Genomic DNA, 22707 nt, shown 5'->3' with positions numbered 1-22707 from the left:
CATATAGTTATAGAGTACCTAGTTTACCAGTATTAGACCTCCACCCATGTTTTAAGGAAGATGTGCTGCTTGTCGATGGGGGTGAAACCTGGATACGCCCACAGCCGCCGGTTTCTACGGTAGCGCGGTAATTATGGCGCTTATCAAGCCAGATCCAAACAAAAACATCAAGCTGATTCTCGCAGTGACAAAAGGACAAGAAACACCACAGGGACGAGGGGAGTGTCATGCTATGATCGAGGCAGGACAAATCTCCATGCTTCTTCGAAACTAACTGTAACAGCATAATAAAAGGTAAGTGAGGTAAGTCTTCTTCGCCAGGTGAGTTATATCCGTACCCCCTCCCACTGCCACTGCTCTTGGAACACACCAGCTTATAGACTGCAATAGGTATTTATCGTCTTACATCCCCGCGTACGACTGGCTGCTGTATCAATGGCTCCCTCGGCCATTCCATCGACTCCACGGATTTTGGATGTCCATGGCCCTTCAACAGCTTCCCCCGGAAAATGGCGCCATCCACACCTGAAGGAGATCATCCGTCGACAGAATGCTTCCAGTATCAATGAGAAGACCATTCGACGAGTATTATGGAACGCAGGAACTTTGATTTTTACGGGGTTTATCGGAAATACCTACAAACAATAGTACGATGAATCGAATTCCCAAGACAGGAGGAGGAAACCGAGATGCTGACGCTCTGGAATCAGTTCCAATGCCATAGGATCGTTTTTGCAGATTTCCACCTACCCTGATATGGTGCTACTTGTCATCCGCCTTGTCCTCTTCATCAACATCGCCATGACGCTGTACCCTATCTACCGCGCACCAGACCAGGTTTCCGACATCCCATTGACTCCATCGCAAAGAGCACTGCTGGGACTCAACCCTAACGGCACCCCTCCCCCGACGCCGGGAACAGAATACATCACGCCTCCTAGATACCGTGTGTCGTCTGGCTCACGCAGAAGAAGCTCGGGATCGTACAGTGGCTCGCCCCGATCGGCAGCTGAAGACTCGCCAAGCAGACACCATCCAGACAGCCCTCCGTTCTCACCATCAGGCAGCCCTCTGTTTCAAAAGGCTCTTCGAACTGGCAGTCGGGACAGCGGCCGCAGACACAGCTTCGGCTCGCCTTCACCGCTTGGACGCACTAGCATTGGCGCACGAGATGGAAGCTCTCTGCGCGCGCCTTCATCGCCAACTCACTTTGGGAAGATGGCGTCACCCGTCTTGACGAATAAATGGCTGTTTGAGAAAAGCCGGATGTCTTCTCCTAGCGGCAGCGTGTTCGGCTAAGTCATTACGTTGTACGATAACTTGGATCTACTGGTGGTAGCATCTAGAGCGCGGCTCGTTATGGTGTCCTGGCGTTGAGGAACGTGTATTTATTATCATCTTCTTCTTCTTTTTCTTCTTCTTCTTTTCTTTTCTTTTTTCGACTCGCAGCGAGCATCCGGAATACAGGGCAGCTAGCTTGGATTCTCTCCTGCTGTAGGTCGATACAAGTCGGATACTGCATATTTCTAAAGAATAAAATTGGCCACTCCGGTTGACAGATCTGTTTCCTTGGACAAACAGCCATAGATTCGCCGTGCCTGGTTCAGCAAGCGGGATTAAGTGTGTTTTATGCGCGTACAAGGATATTCGCTGGGCGTTGCGGGAAGTTCGACCTTGTTCTTCCTCCTCCCTCTCCTCGGCCTGCCTCCCGCTTCCTTTCTTCCCAGTATAGCTGAACGGTGAGATCCTGCCGGTAGAGACGACGCAACAGTTTCGTCCTCTTCACCATCGTCTTCATAACTTCATATCTTCTACCTGGGACTATCTTCTACCCGGACTAGCAGCAAGCTTACTGCTAATCTTGTGCGGGCCTCAACAAAGCTTCCAACTTCGCTGAGACATAAATATAGCGCCACCCCCAGCCTGCTGCTTTCTGCAGGGGATTTACTATTTAATCTAACTTCTCGCGCCTTTCTTTCGCCTTTCTCTCTCTGCGGACTCGTTCTTCGCTTTCGTCTCATCTTCTTGATTTGTGGTGGCTCGGACAGCCGGCGCTGTTTACATACGTCATGGCGTCTCCTCCTCGCCGGGATGCCGCAGAACAGCCGAAGAGAGATGTGAAGAACCATGTCCTGTTCGAGATCGCAACGGAGGTTGCCAATCGAGGTTCGTCCTAGCTTCCTGTTCTGCTTGCGACAACAGCTAACCAGAGCTTGCGCCGGCTACAGTTGGAGGGATCTACTCGGTTCTCAAGTCCAAAGCTGCTGTGACAACGGCAGAGTATGGCGAGCGATATACGCTGATAGGTCCCTTGAATCGGGCTTCGGTATGGCGTTAATCATTGCTGCCTTTCCTTGAGACTTGAGACTCGCGCTGACTATTTTCGTTGGTAGGCGGTGGTTGAGGTGGAAGCTCTCACTCCGACGAACCCCCATATAATCGGGGCCATCGAGGCTATGACCGAACGTGGGATAGAGATCGTATACGGCCGATGGCTGATAGAAGGTGCCCCACGGGTGCTCTTGATCGACACTGGCGCGGGATACAAGTACCTCGACGAGTGGAAGGGCGATCTCTGGAGTGCAGCTGGCATTCCATCGCCCTCGGCGGACAGCGAAACCAATGAAGCAATTGCGTTTGGCTATCTCGTGGCATGGTTCTTGGGAGAGGTCAGTTACGCAGCTTATAAGTCCTGGAATGAGAACTGACGTTTAGCTTAGTATATATGCAGAGACACGGAGAGAGCTGTGATAGCTCATTTCCACGAATGGCTAGCTGGAGTTGCGCTTCCTCTCACCAAGAAAAGACGCATGGATGTGACGACCATTTTTACCACGCACGCAACTCTCCTGGGAAGATACCTTTGCGCAGGCTCGGTTGACTTCTACAACAACCTGAAGAACTTCGATGTAGATGCAGAGGCGGGTAAGAGAGGTATATATCATCGCTACTGCATCGAGCGTGCCGCTGCGCACTCCGCCGACGTTTTTACCACCGTTTCCCACATCACTGCATACGAGAGTGAACATCTTCTCAAGCGCAAACCGGATGGTGTCTTGCCCAACGGACTGAACGTTAAGAAATTCTCGGCCGTCCACGAGTTCCAAAACTTGCATTCTCACTCCAAGGATAAGATAAACGACTTTGTTCGTGGCCATTTCTACGGACACAATGACTTTGACCTGGAAAACACCCTATATTTCTTTACCTCCGGGCGATATGAATACCGCAACAAGGGTGTGGATATGTTCATCGAAAGTTTGGCCAGACTCAACCACCGGCTAAAGACATCTGGATCCAAGACCACCGTTGTGGCATTTATAATCATGCCCTCTCAGACTTCCTCTCTCACAGTCGAGGCACTTAAAGGACAGGCCGTTGTCAAGTCGTTGCGAGATACTCTGGAAAGTGTAGAGAAGAGTATTGGAAAACGCCTGTTTGAACGCTGTCTTAGCTGGAAGGAAGGTGACAACATGCCAGACGAAAAGGATCTAATGACGAACCAGGATCGTGTACTCATACGACGACGTCTGTTCGCTATGAAACGGCACAACCTTCCTCCAATCGTCACCCATAACATGTTGAACGACTCGGAGGATCCAATTCTCAGCCAACTCCGCCGAGTGCAGCTCTTTAACTACCCAACGGACCGTGTCAAGGTGGTATTCCACCCGGAATTCCTTAATTCCGCTAATCCCGTGCTCCCCCTGGACTACGATGACTTCGTTCGAGGAACTAACCTTGGGGTTTTCCCTTCATACTATGAGCCATGGGGATATACACCTGCAGAATGCACAGTTATGGGAATCCCGAGCATAACAACCAACCTCGCTGGTTTCGGATGCTACATGGAAGAATTGATTGAGAACTCTGCTGATTATGGAATCTACGTTGTTGACCGAAGACTCAAGGGCGTGGACGACTCGGTAAATCAGCTCACGAGTTACATGTATGACTTCTGCCAGAAGAGTCGAAGGCAACGTATCAACCAGCGCAACAGGACTGAGCGATTGAGTGATCTCCTTGATTGGAAACGCATGGGGCTAGAGTATGTGAAAGCTCGCCAGCTTGCCTTGCGACGTGGTACGTATCTCCTTCCGTATTAACTTGATTTCCCCTTATCTAACATTTGATTCCTCTACTACAGCGTATCCAGCTTCCTTTGACGCAAGCGACGATTTCCACGAGGCAATTGGCCACACAGAACAAAAGATTTCTCGCCCATTATCCGTTCCAGGCTCGCCTCGCGACCGAACCGGCACCATGACTCCCGGAGACTTTGCGTCTATCCAAGAAGGCCGCGAAGGTCTTGATACCGAGGACTATATTTCGTATAAGGTTCCGTAAGTAGCCAGAGAGGTTTATTACCATAGACCTCATCCATCCCCCATAAAAGCTGCAATAGTTGCTAACTGTATTGATAGGGGTGGTAGTAGCGACGATGAAGAAGATGATTCGGTCCCGGTCCCCATCCGTCCAAAGCGACAATCTATCTCTCTCACGCTAGACCCTATTCCGAACACTGCTCCAAATGGAAATTAAGCAAAACCGCTAGTTTCAGTGATTCAAGCATCGGAAATGTTGGTGGATGCTGGTGTTGGTGTCGGTGTTAGCGCGATACATCCATTTTGTTCATCGGCATATCAATGAGTTGAATGCGAGAAATGCTCGCTCATGTGGATAGCTGTACTGAGCTATTGAATACATTCTTGCTTCATTTGTTTGATGTGTTAATGTGATTTTGCATCCCTCCCCGTAGATAGACCTACGTGTAAGCAGGCCTGATGTCATGTCAATGCTGTATATTATAATATCCAGTCTTTCGCCTTTTGTTTTTTGTTGTCATCTTTTGGGGAATTATATTTTGCTTTGTTTTGAGTTTGGTGAACATTGTTATATCCAGTCAACCTCAACCTACATTACTCTAAGATAGGACATCCGCCATGAAGTGAAGAAGTAAAAAGCTTAGTTATAATTCCTTTTTCATTAATTATTAAACCTGCCTTCTAGTACGCTGTTTTTCCTGTTTTTCTCCCTTTATGCTATTTATTCGTCTGTAACTTCAAATGAAGATGAATTGATATTTACAGAAAAGTTCCACGGTGTAAGCTTAGGCTCGACTTTCCAAACTAGAAAACATAGGACATTGTCCGTAGCGAGGTCACATCTATTTGTCACGCTTGTAGATCTTAGCTAGGAAGATTTCAAAGACGCTTCCCTTGAGTCCCTCGGAGCCGTCAATGGTAGAAATCATAGTTTTCAGCTTTGAAACTTGGTCTTCCTCGAATTCCTGGTAGACTTTCTGGATGTTCAACTCGTTAAAAATCGCCTTCACCTTGGCTTCCATAGCAGCATCTTTCCTGCCGTAGCATTCGTCGAGGACCTTGCGTTGCTCAGGGGAACAGCGGGTTAGGGCCTGGTTAACAACCCAAGAGCACTTGTTATCCTGGATATCAGTACCGATCTTTCCAATCTGCTCTGGCTTTCCGAATACGTCAAGGAAATCATCCTGGGCCTGGAAGTATTGGCCCAAGGGGATAAGAATATCATGGGCCTGGCGGAGGTTCTTGGGAGTAGCAAGCTGTAGATAGTGTAGGGCTAGCGCCACGGGCAGGTAGAAGCTGTAATAAGCCGTCTTGTAGATCACGATGAAGTTGAACTTGTCCATGTTGAAGTTGTTTAGGTCAACATGGTCCTCAGGGGCGGTGATGAGATCACATAGCTGACCCAGCTCGGTTTGGAAGGTGATTTCGTGGAAGAGTTCGACAAGGTCGATATATGCCGGGTGAGAACGGAAATGTTTCTTGAGTAGGACGTAAATGGAAGACTCCAGCATGAACGCATCATTGATTGCGATCATTCCAACGCCGGAACGACGGTACCAGCATGGCTCGCCACGACGGGTGATCGAGCTGTCCATTATATCATCGGAGACGAGGAAAAATGCCTGCAGGAGTTCGGTCATCCATCCGAGCATGCCGAGATGCTTGAATTGTTCCTCTGTCAGGGGCTTCTCGAGGAGAGCAAGGGCAGTATCGGGGACTGATAGACCGCGGTTAAGCTTCCCTCCAGGGGTGTTGGTATTCAGGTTCTATTGCGCGCGTTAGCTACCTATGAAGGAGACATTTTGAGGGGGAGAACTAACGTTCTGAAGCCATTCTAAAGCTGGAGCAGGAATGTTATATTGCTTCGAGTGCTCGCTAATGTCCTTGACGATTGCGGGGAAGACCGCGTTAAAGTCATCTCGGCTGGTGTTGGGAGCCATTGTCAAGGCGGCGGGAATATCTCAAGGATATACGAGGCAGAAGACGATAAGGCGAACAAGATCCAGCTGCGACGCTCAATGGCAGAGAGGAAGAAGGCTTTTATGTATCACGGAGCAAAGGGGGTGAACTGGGCGGATTTGTTTAATCCCTCCGAGATGCCATCCCACCTTGTTTGCGCTGTTTGCATCGGACCCCCAGAGCTTCAACTTGTATCGCGAGATGTAAATAAAGAGAACGACGACGAGTTCAAGCAAGGTCGCGCGTTTCAAGGTAATGTCACGATGCAGTGATGTGTTTTTATATGCAAGGTTGTACTGATATGCTGACTATTACTTTATAGACAACTACAATCGGCCTTTTCCGTTCGCTGCAACCTGCATCGCCATGGTGGCATAACATTACTATCATTCGCGTTAACCGTTACTTTCAAGCGCAATCATGAATTTCAGTGCAGATAATGTCAGAGAGCTGAGGCATAGGCTGGAAGATGCTGCTATTAAATGTTCCGAACGGTGTTTGTATCACTCGGCGAAATGGTATGGCATAGGATATGAGCTTGCGCATTATTCGAGTCGTTTCGCTGGTCAGCTAACGAGGGTTGATATCTATATGAAGGGCGGCTGAGATGTTAGATTCCTTGATCCCCGCAGATCAGGATGTAGGCACAGATACAGAGCCAAATTCTCCCATGGACGTTTCGCCAACGTCGATCCTCAATCCATTTCTCGGACCCCAAGACCCAGAAGAAGCCGTCCTAGAGGCTAGAGAAGCTCACAGATACCTTCTCGCCAAATCATACTTTGATACTCGCGAATATGACCGTTGCGCTGCTGTTTTTCTCCCTCCATCCATGTCATCAATTCCGTTAGCACCTCGTGCTCCATCTACCTCGAAACCAAAGACTGCTCTCCAACCGCAAAAAGGCAAAGAGACAACTGCATTATTTGGCAATAAGAAAGGCGGCGGTTCAACATCACAAAACCCATTTCCGAAGCTGAGCCAGAAATCGTTATTTCTCTCCCTATACGCAAAGTATTTAGCTGGCGAGAAGCGGAAAGATGAAGAGACAGAAATGGTACTTGGGCCCGCGGATGGGGGGATGACCGTGAACCGGGAGCTCCCTGGACTTGCCCAAGGGCTAGAAGGTTGGTTTTCCGACCGACAAGAAAAGGGTCTTGAGGATAGGGGACAGGGATGGCTAGAGTATCTCTATGGAGTGGTGCTCCTGAAGGCCAAAAACGAAGAAGAAGCAAAGAGGTGGCTAATAAAGAGTGTTCATCTTTATCCGTTCCATTGGGGTGCATGGCAAGAACTGAATGACTTGCTAGCTAGTACAGACGACGTATGTTTCCCATTTGAAGTTATTCGCAAATCCATGTGCTACTACTGACAAATACTTTCAATTATAGCTCAAACGTGTGGTTGATGAACTACCCCAGAATATCATGACTTTAGTATTCCACCTATACTCCAGTCAAGAACTGTATCAGGCAACGGAAAACACACACCAGATTCTCACGGAGCTAGAAAGTATATTTCCATCAAGCTCATTCCTGAAAACTCAGCGGGCATTGTTGTATTATCACTCAAAAGGTATGATATCAGTCAATGTCTTTTGAAATTGTGTTTGGAGGTAAAATTGCTTGTCTGCTAACGTATGATCTAGATTTCGAAGAAGCATCCCACCTCTTTTCTGAACTTCTTATTAATTCTCCCCATCGTCTCGACTCTCTAGATCATTATTCAAACATTTTATACGTCATGGGTGCAAGGCCGCAGCTCGCTTTTATTGCTCAGCTTGCCACTGCAACAGACAAGTTCCGTCCAGAGACATGCTGTGTCGTGGGCAACTACTACTCCTTAAAATCAGAACACGAGAAAGCGGTCATGTACTTTCGACGTGCACTAACCCTGGACAGAAACTTTTTATCCGCATGGACCCTTATGGGCCATGAATATATTGAAATGAAGAATACCCATGCAGCTATCGAGTCGTACCGAAGAGCTGTGGATGTTAACCGCAAGGACTACCGTGCGTGGTATGGTCTTGGTCAAGCTTATGAAGTGCTTGACATGTCATTCTATGCACTTTTCTATTATCAGCGTGCTGCAGCCCTCCGGCCCTATGATCCGAAGATGTGGCAGGCAGTTGGGTCTTGCTATGCCAAAATGGGCCGTACGGAACAGAGTATTCGTGCACTTAAACGTGCCCTTGCCGCCGGGTCTTATTATGACGGTGGAGGTACTGGGTTGAACTCATTCTCTAGCGCGGGAGGTGGTACGAGGCTAAATTCTAAAGGTTCTGGGAACCCCAAAAGAATACTCGATCCAGAGACGCTGCATCATATTGCTACTTTATATGAAAAGTTAGGAGACGAGGATGAGACTGCTGCGTATATGGAACTTACTCTACAGCAAGAAACTGGCCAGACTAATCACGACGATTCTGACCTTGAAGGTGGAGAAGGGGGAGGCCCCGCTGAATCGCGACGTACCTCTTCGTTCACTCACCGCGATGATGTCGAAGATGAAGCAGGTGGAACGGGCGTCACAGCAACGACCTCAAAAGCTCGCTTGTGGCTTGCAAGGTGGTCTTTGAAACATGACGACTTGGATCGGGCCGACCAGCTGGCTAGTGAACTTTGCCAGGACGGAATTGAGGTTGAAGAGGCAAAGGCCTTAATGAGGGACGTCAGGTCTAGAAGGGAGGCGGACGGACTTCAGACCTAAGTTAATGTTGATTATGCTTGATGGCTGGAGTACTCTCGACGGAGACAGCAAGATTTCGATGAAAACTCACAGGTTTAACTATTATGAATGGCCGGAAAACTCTAGGTGCTCTAAGATATCCCTCATGGAGTTAATGGTAGAGGAATCCTCGATACAGTAGCAATCATGAATACCATCCAGTGTTAAATGATATATATTAATGGAGAAATATTATACAGAATATTGCGCGCACATTAGCAAGCGGAACTCGCTATACGCGGCGTTCGAAGTAATGGGAGTATTTCCGTCCAATCTTTGCAATAAGAGACCTCATGGGAACTCTTATTTTGTGCCTTGGTGGAGTTGGCATGGTCGTTTTGGCTCCCTTGGCTCCCGCATTCAGGGGCAGCCTGATGGCCCCATTTAATACATACGTCAATGACATCTTTGCCGAATATCTTCCATCGCTCGTCCAAATCTTCGCCTGCCTTTGACGCATGGAACTCGCGTCCGACAACTTTCCAATGCATGAATAATATTTTGCCAGTGCCTGGCATCTTTCCACTTTGCTGTAGTGACGTAAGAGTTTTGCCTACTTGCCATATTTCAGCCGCCACTTTAGTTGAATGCCGACTATTAGAGTCCACAAGCACGATGCCATAAAGGGACGGCACCTGGGAAGTCTCTTGCGTGGCCACCAGTGAAGTCAACCAGCGAGAGACTGAAGAAGGCGCAATTGACGATCTACACGATGGTATATAGCGGCGTAGGAGGCTTGTCGTTGCGTCGGACAGTGACGAACCTAAAAAAACAGGAAATTTCATAAGTGGAGAGTTGTCCATGGGACTTGGCCTTCGACTGCGTGCGGATAAATTAGAGGAGGACCTAGTCAATGATACATCCGGGGGTTGCTTTTCATTGCTAGTGTGAGAATGGTATGACTGGAAGGAGTGCGACCGCTGAAAGGTAGGATTCAAAGGAAGTAGATCTGATAGACAGCTAGCGGAGGGTTTCCCATTCTTAGAGAAGGGGATTTTTGTGGCGAGGCCCATCTCGCCATGGCAGGGTTCATTGGTAGAGGATTGTGAATGCTTGCTCTGGGAAAGGTTAGCTATATTAGCTAAGTGTCGGCTTGATGACTGCTTTTCATCCGACGAGATACTGTTAATGTAGCCGGTTTCTGTGTCGTCGGGAAGAATGGACACCGGGATTGGCGTGGTTCTGATTGCCCTTTGCCTGTTTGGTTCAAGGGATGTATATGAAACCCCGTCTCGAGTTGCAAGCTCCCGTTTCTGCTCCGAGATAGGAGGAATTTATTGAACGTCAGTGCCTTGACTAGACTCATGACCCCCAAAAGGACTATTGCCAGCCATTGGAGCCTGCGATGAAGTGGCGGCGCTTGAAACTGTCATAGCAGTAGCTGAATTCTCAGAATGGTCCACGATGTATTGGGGTTTTTTATCTGTGGGATCTAGCCGTTCCGTTAAATCTGCAACATCTTGCGATAGCTCTTCCACAGGAGCGGAATTGGCAATGCGTGCCAGTTCTTGTAGGTCTTTAAAGGAGGTGGCAGCTTCATACTTCCTATCAGAGTGGATTTTCACGACCCGAGGAAATCGAAGGGAATAGTACCGAACACCCTGGGGCTTGTCGAAGCCAAAACCAGTCATTTCTACGATGAATGGGGTTCTGAACATGACTTGAATTTTCGTGAGGCGGACTTGGTCGACCCGTAATGAAAATGGAGCATCATCAGAATCAACATCGCATGCTTGGAACTGCCCTAATTGGTTTAGGGTTTGCATCAAAGGCGTGTTTATGTTGTGTCGGTTTAGAATATCGATGATGCGGAATGTTGGTTTGGATGAGAGAGAGACCGCATCATCATCCAGACAGCCGATAAAGAAGGATGTCCATGATAGCCCCTTAATGTTGTGGAGGGAAGCTGCTTCCCGGGAATCGTATCTGGCCCCAATAAGGACGAAATCAGCAGTATCCCCTAGGCCAGGAATGGATTCTTTCTTGAATTTGATCCAACAACACGAGAATTCGCTTGTATCTTGAGAGAAGGTTCGAAAATATGGTTCATCTGCGCCCTTTAGAACAAGGCCTTCCCATTTTTGGGCCGAAACCAAAGAGAATTCTTCTTTCAGCCTTTCGTATGCACTTGGAAAAGAGAAATCTATATTAAACTGGGGTGTAATATCCGCCAGGCCATGAATTGGGTTTACCACCTCATGGAGGAGTGCCCTTCGCTCTTTATATGGCTTGGCCAACGCGAGATTATCGTCTAATAGCAATAGGTCGAAGAATACGATAAATAAACGTTCTTGGGGATCCGGCCTAAGGAGCATGAGTAAAATCAAAATGACGAAGGAAAAAGAGGTATACGCACGGAGAATCATTTTCGGTTCCAATGAAAGTGCCCGCCCTCGGGATATGTTTCCGTAAATGATGAAATGGGAGGATTTCACGCTTAATGTCACTCCATACTAATAGTTCACCTTCCACAATACATCTCTTCGAAAATCGACAGCTGGGCTTACGGACCCTTAGTGAGTCTCTAATAGCCCCGTGAATACCTTTCCTATCCAATGTTGAGTCTTTACCGCTTTTGGAGAAGATACGGATGCAATCCCACCCCCGCCCAAGATCAATATGTACTTGACAATACTCCCCATCATATTTCCTCTCGATGCTCATTAGTCGTTGGCCAGCCATCCTGCAACAATGCTTGAGGTTTCTTCCCTTGTAATACTCCGCCCTCCCAACTTTGATGCCAACCTGAGGAGCAAGATGCGGGATTGAAAGCTCCATGAGAGCCCGAGCATACTCAGGGTCAGGGCATGGTGGAAATTTCTTCATTGGGCCGTGATCCATTGCCTCCAAGGCTCCTTTCGAGTGCTCTGGACGGAAAGAAAGGTAGGAAGCAGAAAATGGAACTTGCGTAGAGCCAACCGCTGTGGGATAATGACGGGAGTATACTCTCTGAGAAGCAGTCTCGTAAGCCATTTTGCGTCACGGCTACTCAATCGGCGGAAAATTGGGGCTAAAGTTTCATCCACCTGAGCAGCGGAACGTTGACGGCGCACGTCTGGCCCAGAAAAACGGCATCTCGCGGCAATTTGATTCAGTGCAGCATCTATTTCCTCCACAGTGACATTTGAGTAAGCATCCACTTGGTTTTCAGCCTGACACATCACATTTTCGACACATTGGCCAAGGTCACCACGTCCGGCAGTTGTCCAGAGTTCTAGTTCCTGTATCCGTGAAGTTCCAAGTAGTAGGCAACGCCCTATAATTTTCACCAAGGATGGCTCCTTGAAGCCGTGAACGCGATCTGGCCGTAATCCTGGAAAAAGGCAGGATAGCAACGCCAGGTAGTCAGTATTACCACCATGTATTCTCTTCTCGTGGAGGCGAAACCAGTTCGTGACGGTAGCAAAATCAGGGTCGTTGCTTCTCCCTGCAGTCGTAGCCTTTAAAGTAGTGCGGTTGGTATCCAAGCTCGAAAGCAGGTCGCATATATAAGAGAAATTGAACCCCATATTCAGTCTAGCAGCGCAACCCTGGGTATGACTCGATTCTCTGCATTACGCAGGTAACCGGCTGTTTTATACGCACAAAGGAAGCAAACGCATTACCGATGTAACGCACATATTGACCGTATAACCACCATTGTATAAAAAGCGGTAGAAATGGTCCAGTGGCTATTATCTTATAGATCGCGTTCCAGCGTCTCGTCGCTTGTTGATGACTTGACGTTGATTAATCGAAAAGCGCGACTTAAACGAGCGTCAAAACACGTGCTAGGCGCCAAAGCACGTGACACAAGCGGCCAGTACTTCCATCAACGTCCTCAAGCCATAGAGACGAACATGACACGGATATTATCAAGCAAACATCCCCGACACTGGCAAGATCCAGCAGGATTCAGGGATGTAGATCATCTCATTCCTTGATTGAAGCAAAAATGATGTTATTTGTGAGAACTTGAATTCGGATGAACCTGTATTTGTGACGTCATTTATATACTCTTCAATAAGTATAAATGAGGGTATAAATGAGTGCTAGATGGAGGTTCATGTCTGGCAATCTTCGCACTGATAACACATCAGAAACTGCTCCATTTTGCCTAAATTACCCTAACACAGTCTATAACAACAATGTCTTCTGAAACTTCACGTGGATTTACAACCGAAGCCAACCAGGGCGTGGGAGGTAGAGGAGGAAGCGCTGGGGTTGGAGCTACCGCCCCCACTGGACGTGGAGTTGGAGGAGCTGCGAAAGAATCAGCACACGGAGTGGGCCATGGAGTGAAGTCTGCCGTTGCGGGCGTCCATGTAAGTCAAATTTGACTTAATAGGAGCATAGATTCAAAGCCTGACCACTATATATAGGGAATGGGCGAGAAAATCCGAGGTGCCGCTGGTGCAACTATTGACCGCGCGATGGATCACCCAGAGGGTGTTGCAAAGAATGATCAAACTATTAGAGAAGGTGAAAGAGAAATGAAAACCGGTGACTTTAATGGGACTACCAGAGAAAGAGAGGGACTGCCTCATAGTGAACGAGCGTCTCATAATGAACAAATGCTTCATAGTGAACAAGCGCCTCATGGTGAACGAGCAATGCATACGCAGAATACTGCTAATGCTCAGCCACCCGCGGACTATTGAGAGGCTCTGGATATGCTCAACAGGGTTCAGCGGAATCTGGTGAATATTTGGCTGCGCAATTTATTCTTTGACACTTTCGTTAAAGTATGAAATTTCAAAATCAAATTGACTCCAAGTACATAAATGCCTGCTTATATTTTGGCAAACAACAAGTTACCGGCACCAGCCCAAATCTTTCTCTACTCCCGTTTTGCTGCATATGTAGTTGGGTATATTGATATAGCATTTATATAGGTTTGTATAGCTAAGTCAATGTGGGTTGAGAACCAAGCACCGAGTATACCTCAGTAAAGAAGCCGGGGCCTATTATTGATTGTATTAGTTAGTAACCTAAAACATAATCTCAGTATCTAGCACCAGTCTACCTACACATGTCCATTTATCAACTCATGTTTCGAATAACAAAATGTGTTGGAGTGGCCAACCCGTCTTCATAGTCCTCGGATGCCAAAGCGTACATCTTGTTGATAATGCCAGGCAGAGCATTGCCATCAATCCTATAATAGGTGACAAGCAGCAAATACTCCTTAGGAAAGAGCAAGGTATAGTATCACGCCCTCAGCGTACTGCAATGGGCAGAAACGGGATACAGTGCAGATGAGAGTGGCATGAGTCCGCTCATAAGATGCCTTGTTTTTGCAAGCTATTCATTATTCACATTAGCAACGTTAGGAAAATTAAAGGTATACGGCAAGGAGTGAGTAGGAATCGACAGGGTACTAACTCAAGGTAAATTCGTTCAGGCATAACGTTGCCTTCTGCATCTTCCATTTGAACCACATTCTCTTTGGCATCCCTTTCATGCTTTCGTTCCTTTTCGAGTGACTCCCATAGCCTCAGTGCCTCATCAATCTTGATAATTTCTCTAAACAAGCTTGTTTGTTGTGTAATTCCAAGGCACCTTAGACCATAAATATGTCGCGCCTCTGAAAAATGCTTGTCGAAAGCACGACGGCCCATATAAACGAAGTTTCCGCATATCTCACAGGGAAACTCCACCCCGAGGCCGTGTAGCTTGTAGAGCCAGTAAGGTATGGGTTTCCCGTCCCATGCGAGTGGTAGTTTCAGTGGGTTGTAAACCTTTTCATCACTGTCGCTCTCAGAATCAGAGTCCCGACGTTGTCCCGCGGTGTTATCCCCAGTATCAGCGAAAAGCGCATCAAGCTCCATTTGGCGTTCACGCTCCGTCATTCCTTGCTTCCTCTCCACATTGACACGAGTGGCCTGTCGTTCTTCTTTGAGAGCCTTCGCTAGAGCGGTAACGCGATGTTCCCGCTCCGCAACTGCACGCTCTTTAAGGCCGCGAACTATCGCATCGTTATCTCCACCAGCCTTCGGCTGTTGAGTTTCTGGGTTGCCGTTTGCTTTCTTCGCTTCAACAGCTCGGATATGTTTCTTGCCCTTTAAATGATTTTTGTATACGTTCTCGTTTGTGAATTCTTTCTCACAATCAGGACACCATATTCCTTTCCCAGAGCCTTCAGTCTTTGGCGCGGCACCGTTCTTTCCTTGTGTTTCTTCCTCCCAGCCAGGAAGTTTCTTCGCTTCCCAGAGCTCCGCGAACTCGGTATCAAAGCTTGCAAAAAGCTCGTCAAGTGGTTCTAATGGATTGGACCGTTTGATAAAACTCTCGAGATAAGAGGCAAGTTCGCCGACATAGTTGAAGTATTGATCGGTGAGCTTGTTGGCACGTTTCACAGGTAGCTCCGGGTGGGTGAACACGTCGAATAAGTCCAGATATTGTAGATACGTGAGCCTTTTCACTCCGGGTAAATTTAGGTAACCCTCGTGAAGTTTTGTGAGATCGAAGAACTGGCCGAGCGACTCCTCTCCGGTGAACATATTCTCTATCTCCTGGAGTGCTGCATCGTTCTCGCCGGAGCCCTGCCTGTATGCCCTTTCGAGGTTTTCCACGGGTTCGTTTGGGTATCGGCGGTGAAAATCCTTTATCTCTTCTAGCTGCTTATAGAACTCTTCCATCGGGTCGCCAACGGACAGAGACTGGATCTCTTTGGCGCGAAGTCCGTTTGCATCTTGATATATGTCCAGCAATCGTTGAGACTGTTCTTGAATGCGATTGAGGAAGCCGGCAACCTGATGGTCACGAACTAATCGTTCTCGAATCTTTTAGATAAAATTTGCCATAGTTAACAACACGATTTCCCAATGATTTCTACATAACCGGTATAACTCACATTGCGAGGTTCCTCAGCAACGCGATCGCTGATTCCTTGCTCAAGCCTCTCTAGGTCTTCATGGATAAATCTCTGGTCTTCTAGTAACATGCCGGCGTTCGGGATGGGCTGCGCAGTAGTTGATTACACTGTCAAGGATAGAAGAATATTGTTTGTCGCGTTTTGTATTGTTGTCTGGAGTAATTAATGTCTTGTTCTCCGTATAAAATTTGGCTTCAGGACTCAAGCTGGAGATTTGCACGTGACTAACGACTGCTAAAACTTTCCAACAAAGATCAAGTTCAGCTTCTTTCGCGTCGCCGCAATTACGAACTTCAAGGTTGAGAAGGAGGATTACTATTTCCACTCAGAGCTTCATTCAGAGGAGACCGAACTTGCGCATATACCTCAATATGGCGGAGGGCATTGATAGACAGGCCGATGGTAGGTTCTTTACCCCAACCCTAAAAGATGCGCAGCTAATCGAGGATCTGTAGAGCGGATGGAATTCGCAACATCGAAAGAGGTGACGGTGGCGCCTACTTTTGATGATATGCACCTGAAGGAAAATCTCTTACGCGGAATATATGCATACGGATATGAATCACCGTCAGCTGTCCAGTCCCGCGCGATTGTTCAGATTTGCAAAGGCCGTGATACCATCGCGCAGGCACAGTCAGGAACAGGAAAAACGGCGACTTTCTCCATCAGTATTCTTCAAGTCATAGATACTGTACTTCGTGAATCACAGGGTACGTTACATGATATTTGAACGGAGACAGAATGTTTTCAGAAAGCTGATTGAAGATGTGCAACGCAGCCCTCGTCCTTTCTCCAACTCGAGAACTCGCAACCCAGATTCAATCCGTTGTTATGGCCCTAGGAGATTATATGAATGTACAGTGTCATGCGTGCATTGGTGGGACAAATGTTGGAGAGGATATTCGAAAGCTAGAACATGGACAGCATGTTGTTTCCGGAACCCCTGGTCGAGTGGCAGACATGATCCGCCGTCGTCACTTGCGTACACGCAACATCAAGATGCTAGTCCTTGATGAAGCCGATGAACTTCTTAACCGCGGTTTCCGGGAACAAATCTACGATGTATACCGCTACTTACCTCCAGCCACCCAAGTCGTTGTCGTTTCCGCCACGCTGCCCTACGATGTCCTTGATATGACGACCAAGTTTATGACTGATCCAGTTCGTATTCTTGTCAAGCGTGATGAATTGACCCTTGAAGGATTAAAACAGTACTTTATTGCGGTGGAGAAAGAGGAATGGAAATTCGACACGCTTTGCGATCTTTACGATACCCTAACTATCACACAGGCAGTCATCTTCTGCAACACGAGGCGCAAGGTTGACTGGTTGACGGATAAGATGAGAGAGGCCAACTTCACAGTATCTAGTATGCATGGTGAAATGCCTCAAAAGGAACGAGACAGCATTATGCAGGATTTCAGACAGGGAAACTCTCGTGTCCTTATCTCTACTGATGTGTGGGCTCGTGGTATTGATGTTCAGCAAGTGTCCTTGGTGATTAACTACGATCTACCAAGCAACCGTGAAAATTACATCCACAGAATCGGTCGAAGTGGACGATTCGGCCGTAAAGGTGTTGCGATCAACTTCGTGACAAGCGAAGATGTTCGGATCTTGAGAGATATCGAACTTTACTACTCTACTCAGATCGATGAGATGCCCATGAACGGTATGCGATACCCTATTATTAAACCGATTTATTGTCGTTGCCCGATCCATTTACTAACTTACCTGAACAGTTGCCGATCTTCTTGCTTAATTAATCTCATCCATGGCTTACCCGCTTAGCACCTTCGGGGCCTGGCAGGAGTTGGAATTTGCCTAGATAAACGATAATCACGATTTTGCGGTCGATATACCATGCGTACTTTGCGTTCCCGCGCACTTTATCAATACGGAGCCAAACCGTAACCTAATACCAACGACGAGCATTTTTTTAAAATTTGTTCGGCGTGAAGAGGGACATGTCTCGAAAGAGCACTCGTGGAGGAATAGGGGTTATTATCAAACTAAGTAAGTTTCTACTCTATTACCCACCTACTCTAATCCATTTGAGGTATTTTGCAGCTAACACCGTGCTCTTGTGATGTTTAGGATTGCTCTCTTTTCTTAAATCTTCATAAGCACTTTATTGATTTGCTGCCAAAATGTATTCTAATCTCTAAACCATGGTGGCTATAAGTCTCCTTGGACTGTTGCCCTGAGAATTAGGAAATGTCCTTCAAAATGAATAGGATACCCTTTGTGATAACTAAAAATATCTATCAGTTGGTCTTTCTTAAATTCCACCTTTATCGTATTATTAAAAGTACTACCGGCTCGAAAGGTACCATAAAAGGAAAAGGACCAAGACATGGAGATAATATTACGATAATCAAACGATTGGTCATGTATAATTTAACCTATAATGAGGCATAATTATTTCGTGCAGAATGAAAAAAAGAAGGAAATGTATTATGCAGGATACGCCAAAAAGAGGGAGACAGCAAGGCCGAGAAAGCAACATATATATGGGTAAGTCCAGTTAATTAGGCGTGAGGAAAAGAACCGTGAGAAAATCGCTGCATTGTCAACCTCCCCCCTTGGGACACCACACCACCTCCGCCCCCACCCCGTCCATGGATAGATTATTGGGGGTAGAAAATATAAAGCAAACCAAACGAATGAATGAGCGGTCGTGAATTGAATCCAAACACATAATAACCCCTTGATAATGCAATCAATACTTGAAGGTGTAAAACGGGGTACGGCGAGTATCAAGAATAAAAAATATATAATAAAAATAAAAAACAGAATGACGTTGGGGAACCAAAGAGCTCCATGAGTAATGGATATGTGCAATCCGCGGCGTTCGAGAGATAGCGCAAGTGGGTATTTGTTCATATGGATTAATAGAATGTCAGCGTTTTTCTTCTATGGGTATGGGCGTTGGCTGACTGTATTGGCTGCGTCTTTCTAGTTGGTCCGCTTCAGAGAGACAGCGCTGGAAGATGCATTGCTTCTGATTGACCTCCTAGATTTATTTCCGGAGGCAACGCCTAATGAAGGTTGTTTCATCCATCTATCAAAAAGATTAGTGAATGAACGGCGGTTAAGGGCGTGGTGAGCGATAGCCCAAGATATCCGGGACATGTACTTACATTCGAACTTTGCGATCATCTCCAGCGGATGCAAACATCCCTGGCTCAGTGGGGTTCCAAGCTACCGCATTAACGCAGCCGGAAACATGGCCTTCAAGAGATTCAACAAGTTGGCTGTTCTCTTTATGCCATATGTAGATTTTTGCATCTATCGAATGTTCGTCAGTACGCCCTTCTCCAGCTTCTAGGCTCAGCAAGTAAAAAAACATACCTTCACTACCACTGACAACGAAATTCTCAGCCGCTCCACCAAATGCACTGCGAATAAGGAAATTTCCTTGCTTTTGGCCCAAAAATCGCCGAACAACGTCTGCCGTGTCGATGTCTAGTAACTGAACTTCGTTTTCGGACATATTCACGAGCATATATCGTGAATCAGCGCTGATACTAAGACAAGTGAGATCGAGTTTTAGAAGAACGCTGTATTCCTCTTCGCGCGTTATGAAGTTGTAGACATATATCTTCTTCTGCAGGGATATTGCTATCAATCGTCGGCCGTCGGGCGTTATTGCACAGTCGCGGACTCGGTATTGTCCAGGCCAGGTATATAAAGCCTCGCCATGGACACTCCAATGGCATAGTTGCGATTGGCCATCGAGGGAGCCTGTGACGAAAGATTCTCCATCTGGTGCCCATGAAGCGGAAGTAATGGGTGCATGGTGGTGGTCTATTGTTAAAATGCAATTTCCGGTCTAATATCCATTAGTATATGGAACCGTAACCGAATGAGAGGCAATGTACAAACATACCTGAACATTCCACATTTTTGCCTTGAAGTCTTGAGAACAAGTGATTAACTTGCTATCATCCGGACTCCATGTGGCGTAAGCAACAGGTTCACTGTGATCGGTAAGTCGATGTATTATTTCAAACGTCGTAGAGTCGTATATTAGAACAGTGCAATCTCTGCTTGTGGTTGCAAGCTTGGTTCCATCATGGGAGAACTCCAAATACCAAACTTCATTGGTGTGGTGGCTGAGCTCGAACGCTGTACGAAGTGGGAAATCGTTTTTGTCGCACAAGTGGTCCGAATACAGGGATGGTGGCTGTGCCGTGTTGTGATATAGACAGTTATTTATTTGGGTATGCTTTACTTGATCAAGAAGCACTGCTAAGCGATGATCGGGTATCATGACGGAAGGGGAGATAGACTCTGATCATTTATGGTTAGAATTATGAACTGGTGTCTAATAAAGCTTCGAGGACACATACTGGTGAGTTCAGAGAGGAGATGCTGCCTGGATTCGCTGATGGAGTGGCCCCAGCCAGCTCGAGCCCGAATATTCTCAGGTGTGGACATTAATAGACTATATGACGTTAGCAGACGTTACATGCGAAATAAGGGGGCTTGCGCTTGGAGATGAACGAGCCTTGAAAGAGCATGAAGCTGCGTTATGTCATGGTTTAACGGTGTCAGCTCTTGTCGTAGAACCATTAGAGCTGTTGAAAGGTCCTGTCGATCAAGCAACTCCAAGAATTTCTGTTGCCTTATACAAAATAGCATTTCGTTCTCATTCGCGCCGCTTGCCAGAACCAACCCGTCTCGTTTTGACAGCTGTTTGCCATTCACTCCGTCCATCTCGCCTGCGTCACCGTCAGGGCAAAAGGAGCTTAGAAGTATTCTCTCTGCCTCGTTCCAATTCCCATCCAATATTGCAGCTCTAAAGGCGGCTACTCCAGGGCTTTCTAGCTCATATCTGCTCTCACTCGTCAGCGTAGACGCAGCCTGATGGTAACCCAGCTCGTATAGACTTTGTATTAATATCCTCGTCACCTCTTCCCTGCTATGGCCGAGGTATGTGGGTGATAGTGCAGAGGAGCCGTTGGCTATGGGACTATCCTGGTATCCGGCTTGTGACTGTTTGGAGTTCGAGAACGAAGACTTTTGAAGAGAGTTGGAAGCACCGTTCGAAACCGGCGCAACGCCATTTGAATTGGACGGAGAAGGTCCACCGTCAGGCCTCATGTTGTCTAGAGTATATCGAGGGCGTTTATTGGGGAGAATTTCGTTCTCTCGCCTAGATGCAGCTGCGGCAATCTCACTGCTATCCTCAGCTCCGCCGGTACTAATCACCTGTCCTGACTCGGAGCTCTCTGGCCGTTCTGGAGATAGGTCTTGACGGCGGCGGCGGCGACTGCGGCGAGGCCCGGCCTCCGTGGGTGCGCTCGTCAGTTGCTGAGAGGGACTATCAAGCTGTCCTGGGGGAGATTGACTCTGCTGAGCGGCGTCTGTCCTTAGAATGCCGCTATCCTGGGGGATTAGCAACAGGTCAAGAGAGCGGCAGTAGTAGCAGGTGGTGGTCTTGCAGGTTGAACTCACTCGGAGCTCGAAGAGGGAACAGGGAGGCCGGGTCCAGCTGAGACGGGTGTAGGTGAGGGAAGTTCGTCTGCCAGGTCGAAGACAGCGTCCGAGCCCTTCAGTCTGGTTCAACAAAGAACCAGCTGAGTAGGCTTTATCGTCAGAAGGGAGGTGAAGGGGATATGCCTTGGAGCCAGGTCCAGGACAGCACTGTTTGGATAAATAGTAGTTCTAAGAGTGAAGAGAAATAGAAGCTGGTTAGAAAGTGGTCCTCCTTGCACTCCAGGATCAGCTCGCGGGCAGTTTTGGTCTTGGGAGGAGCGGTTGAACGTACTGAAGCAGTTGCTCTGGAAGTAGACGAAGGCGCTGAAATGCAGAACCGAGAAGCAGCGAGGCTATGGCAACCAGCGAGAAGTGAGTGTGAGAGACGATAGTGTATTTGGTTTGCGTGGTGAAGAAGAAGTGGAAGAAGCTGTTGTTGAAAAAGGGAGCAACTAATATTTAAGAAGCATCCGACGGTCAAGCTTTCATGAGGCAGCGAGGATATATCAGCCACAACGCTCGACAGGTTTACAGGCTCTTCTACAGGTTTCACGGCCTAGCTGGCAGATACGACTTAGACTGCGACTGGCAGCTGGATGTATGGTTATTCTATCTACTCGCAGTGCTCTAGCTAACAGTTTATAGCCCTTCACATTACGATAAACAACGGCACAGTCCTACCTTACGGCTACGATGCCCAAGGTAATCCATGAGAAAGCAAGTCCAGTCCAAGTCAACGCAGTGATGCCTCTGTCCGTCATGCGTAAGGTACCTCCACATAAGTTCTTCTGGCGCCGCCGGTGCAAGTGATGAAGTCTGTTTCTCAGCACCATCCATGTACTCTGGCATGGGTTTCCAGGCGGGGAGTGACTTGTCCGTCTTTCCCTGGCTCCTTTATCATGCTATCATGCTGTTGCAGTACGTGTGATTGGCTACGTGCCGCCTATCATGCGTTGGCCCTACGATGCCCTCAGACTCCCGGATAGCGATGTTGCGCAGCTTAAAAGAGGTGTACGGTGTGGCAGGGCTTGGGGGACACCTGCAGCGCGGGAGTTACAGATCCGATATATCCTCAGGCACCCTCGAAACAGCCATGATAGACGGACGGTTGTGATAGACGGACGACTATGATATCCTCCGCTTCCACAGAGCTCACCCTTAGAGCAGGCTAAACCGTCAGATGATCGTTCCTTGGGCTATGACGGTTGGTGCGTGGAGCATGGTTTAGCTAGTCGAAGCCGGTCCTAGCTTGTCAACAGAGTCCCTGGATGAGGAACAGCTTGGAGATAGCTTCGACGGGATACTCCATGGACCAGACCTGCTACACAAGACCGTATTGACGGATAGAATGAT

General features: G+C 47.6%; 9 protein-coding genes across 9 annotated transcripts; 5 read left to right on the top strand and 4 right to left on the bottom strand.

Moving 5' to 3' along the window:
* Nucleotides 1-435: 435 nt before the first annotated feature.
* On the top strand, nucleotides 436-1299 carry GIQ15_06446 (uncharacterized protein; the record flags this gene model as incomplete). Its single annotated transcript, XM_033553863.1, has 2 exons — nucleotides 436-647; nucleotides 711-1299. The coding sequence occupies 2 exons, from the start codon at nucleotides 436-438 to the stop codon at nucleotides 1297-1299; spliced, it is 801 nt and encodes a 266-aa protein (XP_033403378.1).
* A 770-nt stretch (nucleotides 1300-2069) lies between these two features.
* On the top strand, nucleotides 2070-4542 carry GIQ15_06445 (glycogen; the record flags this gene model as incomplete). The annotated part of the gene is made up of 6 exons (XM_033553862.1): nucleotides 2070-2166; nucleotides 2211-2326; nucleotides 2394-2669; nucleotides 2721-4083; nucleotides 4148-4343; nucleotides 4425-4542. The coding sequence occupies 6 exons, from the start codon at nucleotides 2070-2072 to the stop codon at nucleotides 4540-4542; spliced, it is 2166 nt and encodes a 721-aa protein (XP_033403377.1).
* A 625-nt stretch (nucleotides 4543-5167) lies between these two features.
* GIQ15_06444 (uncharacterized protein) lies at nucleotides 5168-6265 on the bottom strand (the record flags this gene model as incomplete). Its single annotated transcript, XM_033553861.1, has 2 exons — nucleotides 5168-6091; nucleotides 6146-6265. 2 exons carry the CDS (start codon nucleotides 6263-6265, stop codon nucleotides 5168-5170), a joined length of 1044 nt encoding a protein of 347 aa, XP_033403376.1.
* Nucleotides 6266-6954: 689 nt separating this feature from the next.
* Nucleotides 6955-8996, top strand: GIQ15_06443 (uncharacterized protein; the record flags this gene model as incomplete). Its single annotated transcript, XM_033553860.1, has 3 exons — nucleotides 6955-7608; nucleotides 7676-7796; nucleotides 7933-8996. The coding sequence occupies 3 exons, from the start codon at nucleotides 6955-6957 to the stop codon at nucleotides 8994-8996; spliced, it is 1839 nt and encodes a 612-aa protein (XP_033403375.1).
* A 1292-nt stretch (nucleotides 8997-10288) lies between these two features.
* GIQ15_06442 (ATP-dependent DNA ligase domain-containing protein) lies at nucleotides 10289-11380 on the bottom strand (the record flags this gene model as incomplete). The annotated part of the gene is made up of 1 exon (XM_033553859.1): nucleotides 10289-11380. The coding sequence occupies one exon, from the start codon at nucleotides 11378-11380 to the stop codon at nucleotides 10289-10291; it is 1092 nt and encodes a 363-aa protein (XP_033403374.1).
* Nucleotides 11381-13141: 1761 nt separating this feature from the next.
* Nucleotides 13142-13654, top strand: GIQ15_06441 (uncharacterized protein; the record flags this gene model as incomplete). The annotated part of the gene is made up of 2 exons (XM_033553858.1): nucleotides 13142-13318; nucleotides 13376-13654. 2 exons carry the CDS (start codon nucleotides 13142-13144, stop codon nucleotides 13652-13654), a joined length of 456 nt encoding a protein of 151 aa, XP_033403373.1.
* Nucleotides 13655-14036: 382 nt separating this feature from the next.
* Nucleotides 14037-15939, bottom strand: GIQ15_06440 (spliceosome-associated protein; the record flags this gene model as incomplete). The annotated part of the gene is made up of 3 exons (XM_033553857.1): nucleotides 14037-14151; nucleotides 14379-15778; nucleotides 15850-15939. 3 exons carry the CDS (start codon nucleotides 15937-15939, stop codon nucleotides 14037-14039), a joined length of 1605 nt encoding a protein of 534 aa, XP_033403372.1.
* A 302-nt stretch (nucleotides 15940-16241) lies between these two features.
* On the top strand, nucleotides 16242-17632 carry GIQ15_06439 (eukaryotic initiation factor 4A-12; the record flags this gene model as incomplete). The annotated part of the gene is made up of 4 exons (XM_033553856.1): nucleotides 16242-16272; nucleotides 16326-16580; nucleotides 16649-17542; nucleotides 17613-17632. The coding sequence occupies 4 exons, from the start codon at nucleotides 16242-16244 to the stop codon at nucleotides 17630-17632; spliced, it is 1200 nt and encodes a 399-aa protein (XP_033403371.1).
* Nucleotides 17633-19009: 1377 nt separating this feature from the next.
* GIQ15_06438 (WD domain-containing protein) lies at nucleotides 19010-22203 on the bottom strand (the record flags this gene model as incomplete). Its single annotated transcript, XM_033553855.1, has 9 exons — nucleotides 19010-19161; nucleotides 19225-19705; nucleotides 19763-20059; nucleotides 20108-20166; nucleotides 20226-20320; nucleotides 20552-21259; nucleotides 21334-21435; nucleotides 21647-21806; nucleotides 22041-22203. 9 exons carry the CDS (start codon nucleotides 22201-22203, stop codon nucleotides 19010-19012), a joined length of 2217 nt encoding a protein of 738 aa, XP_033403370.1.
* Nucleotides 22204-22707: the final 504 nt, after the last annotated feature.

This window comes from Arthroderma uncinatum (assembly GCF_011692745.1).
Source record: "Arthroderma uncinatum strain CBS 119779 chromosome Unknown scaffold5, whole genome shotgun sequence".
NCBI lineage: Eukaryota > Fungi > Ascomycota > Eurotiomycetes > Onygenales > Arthrodermataceae > Arthroderma > Arthroderma uncinatum.
Note: the sequence above shows the minus strand (reverse complement) of the source record. Positions and strands in the feature narration are given on the sequence as shown.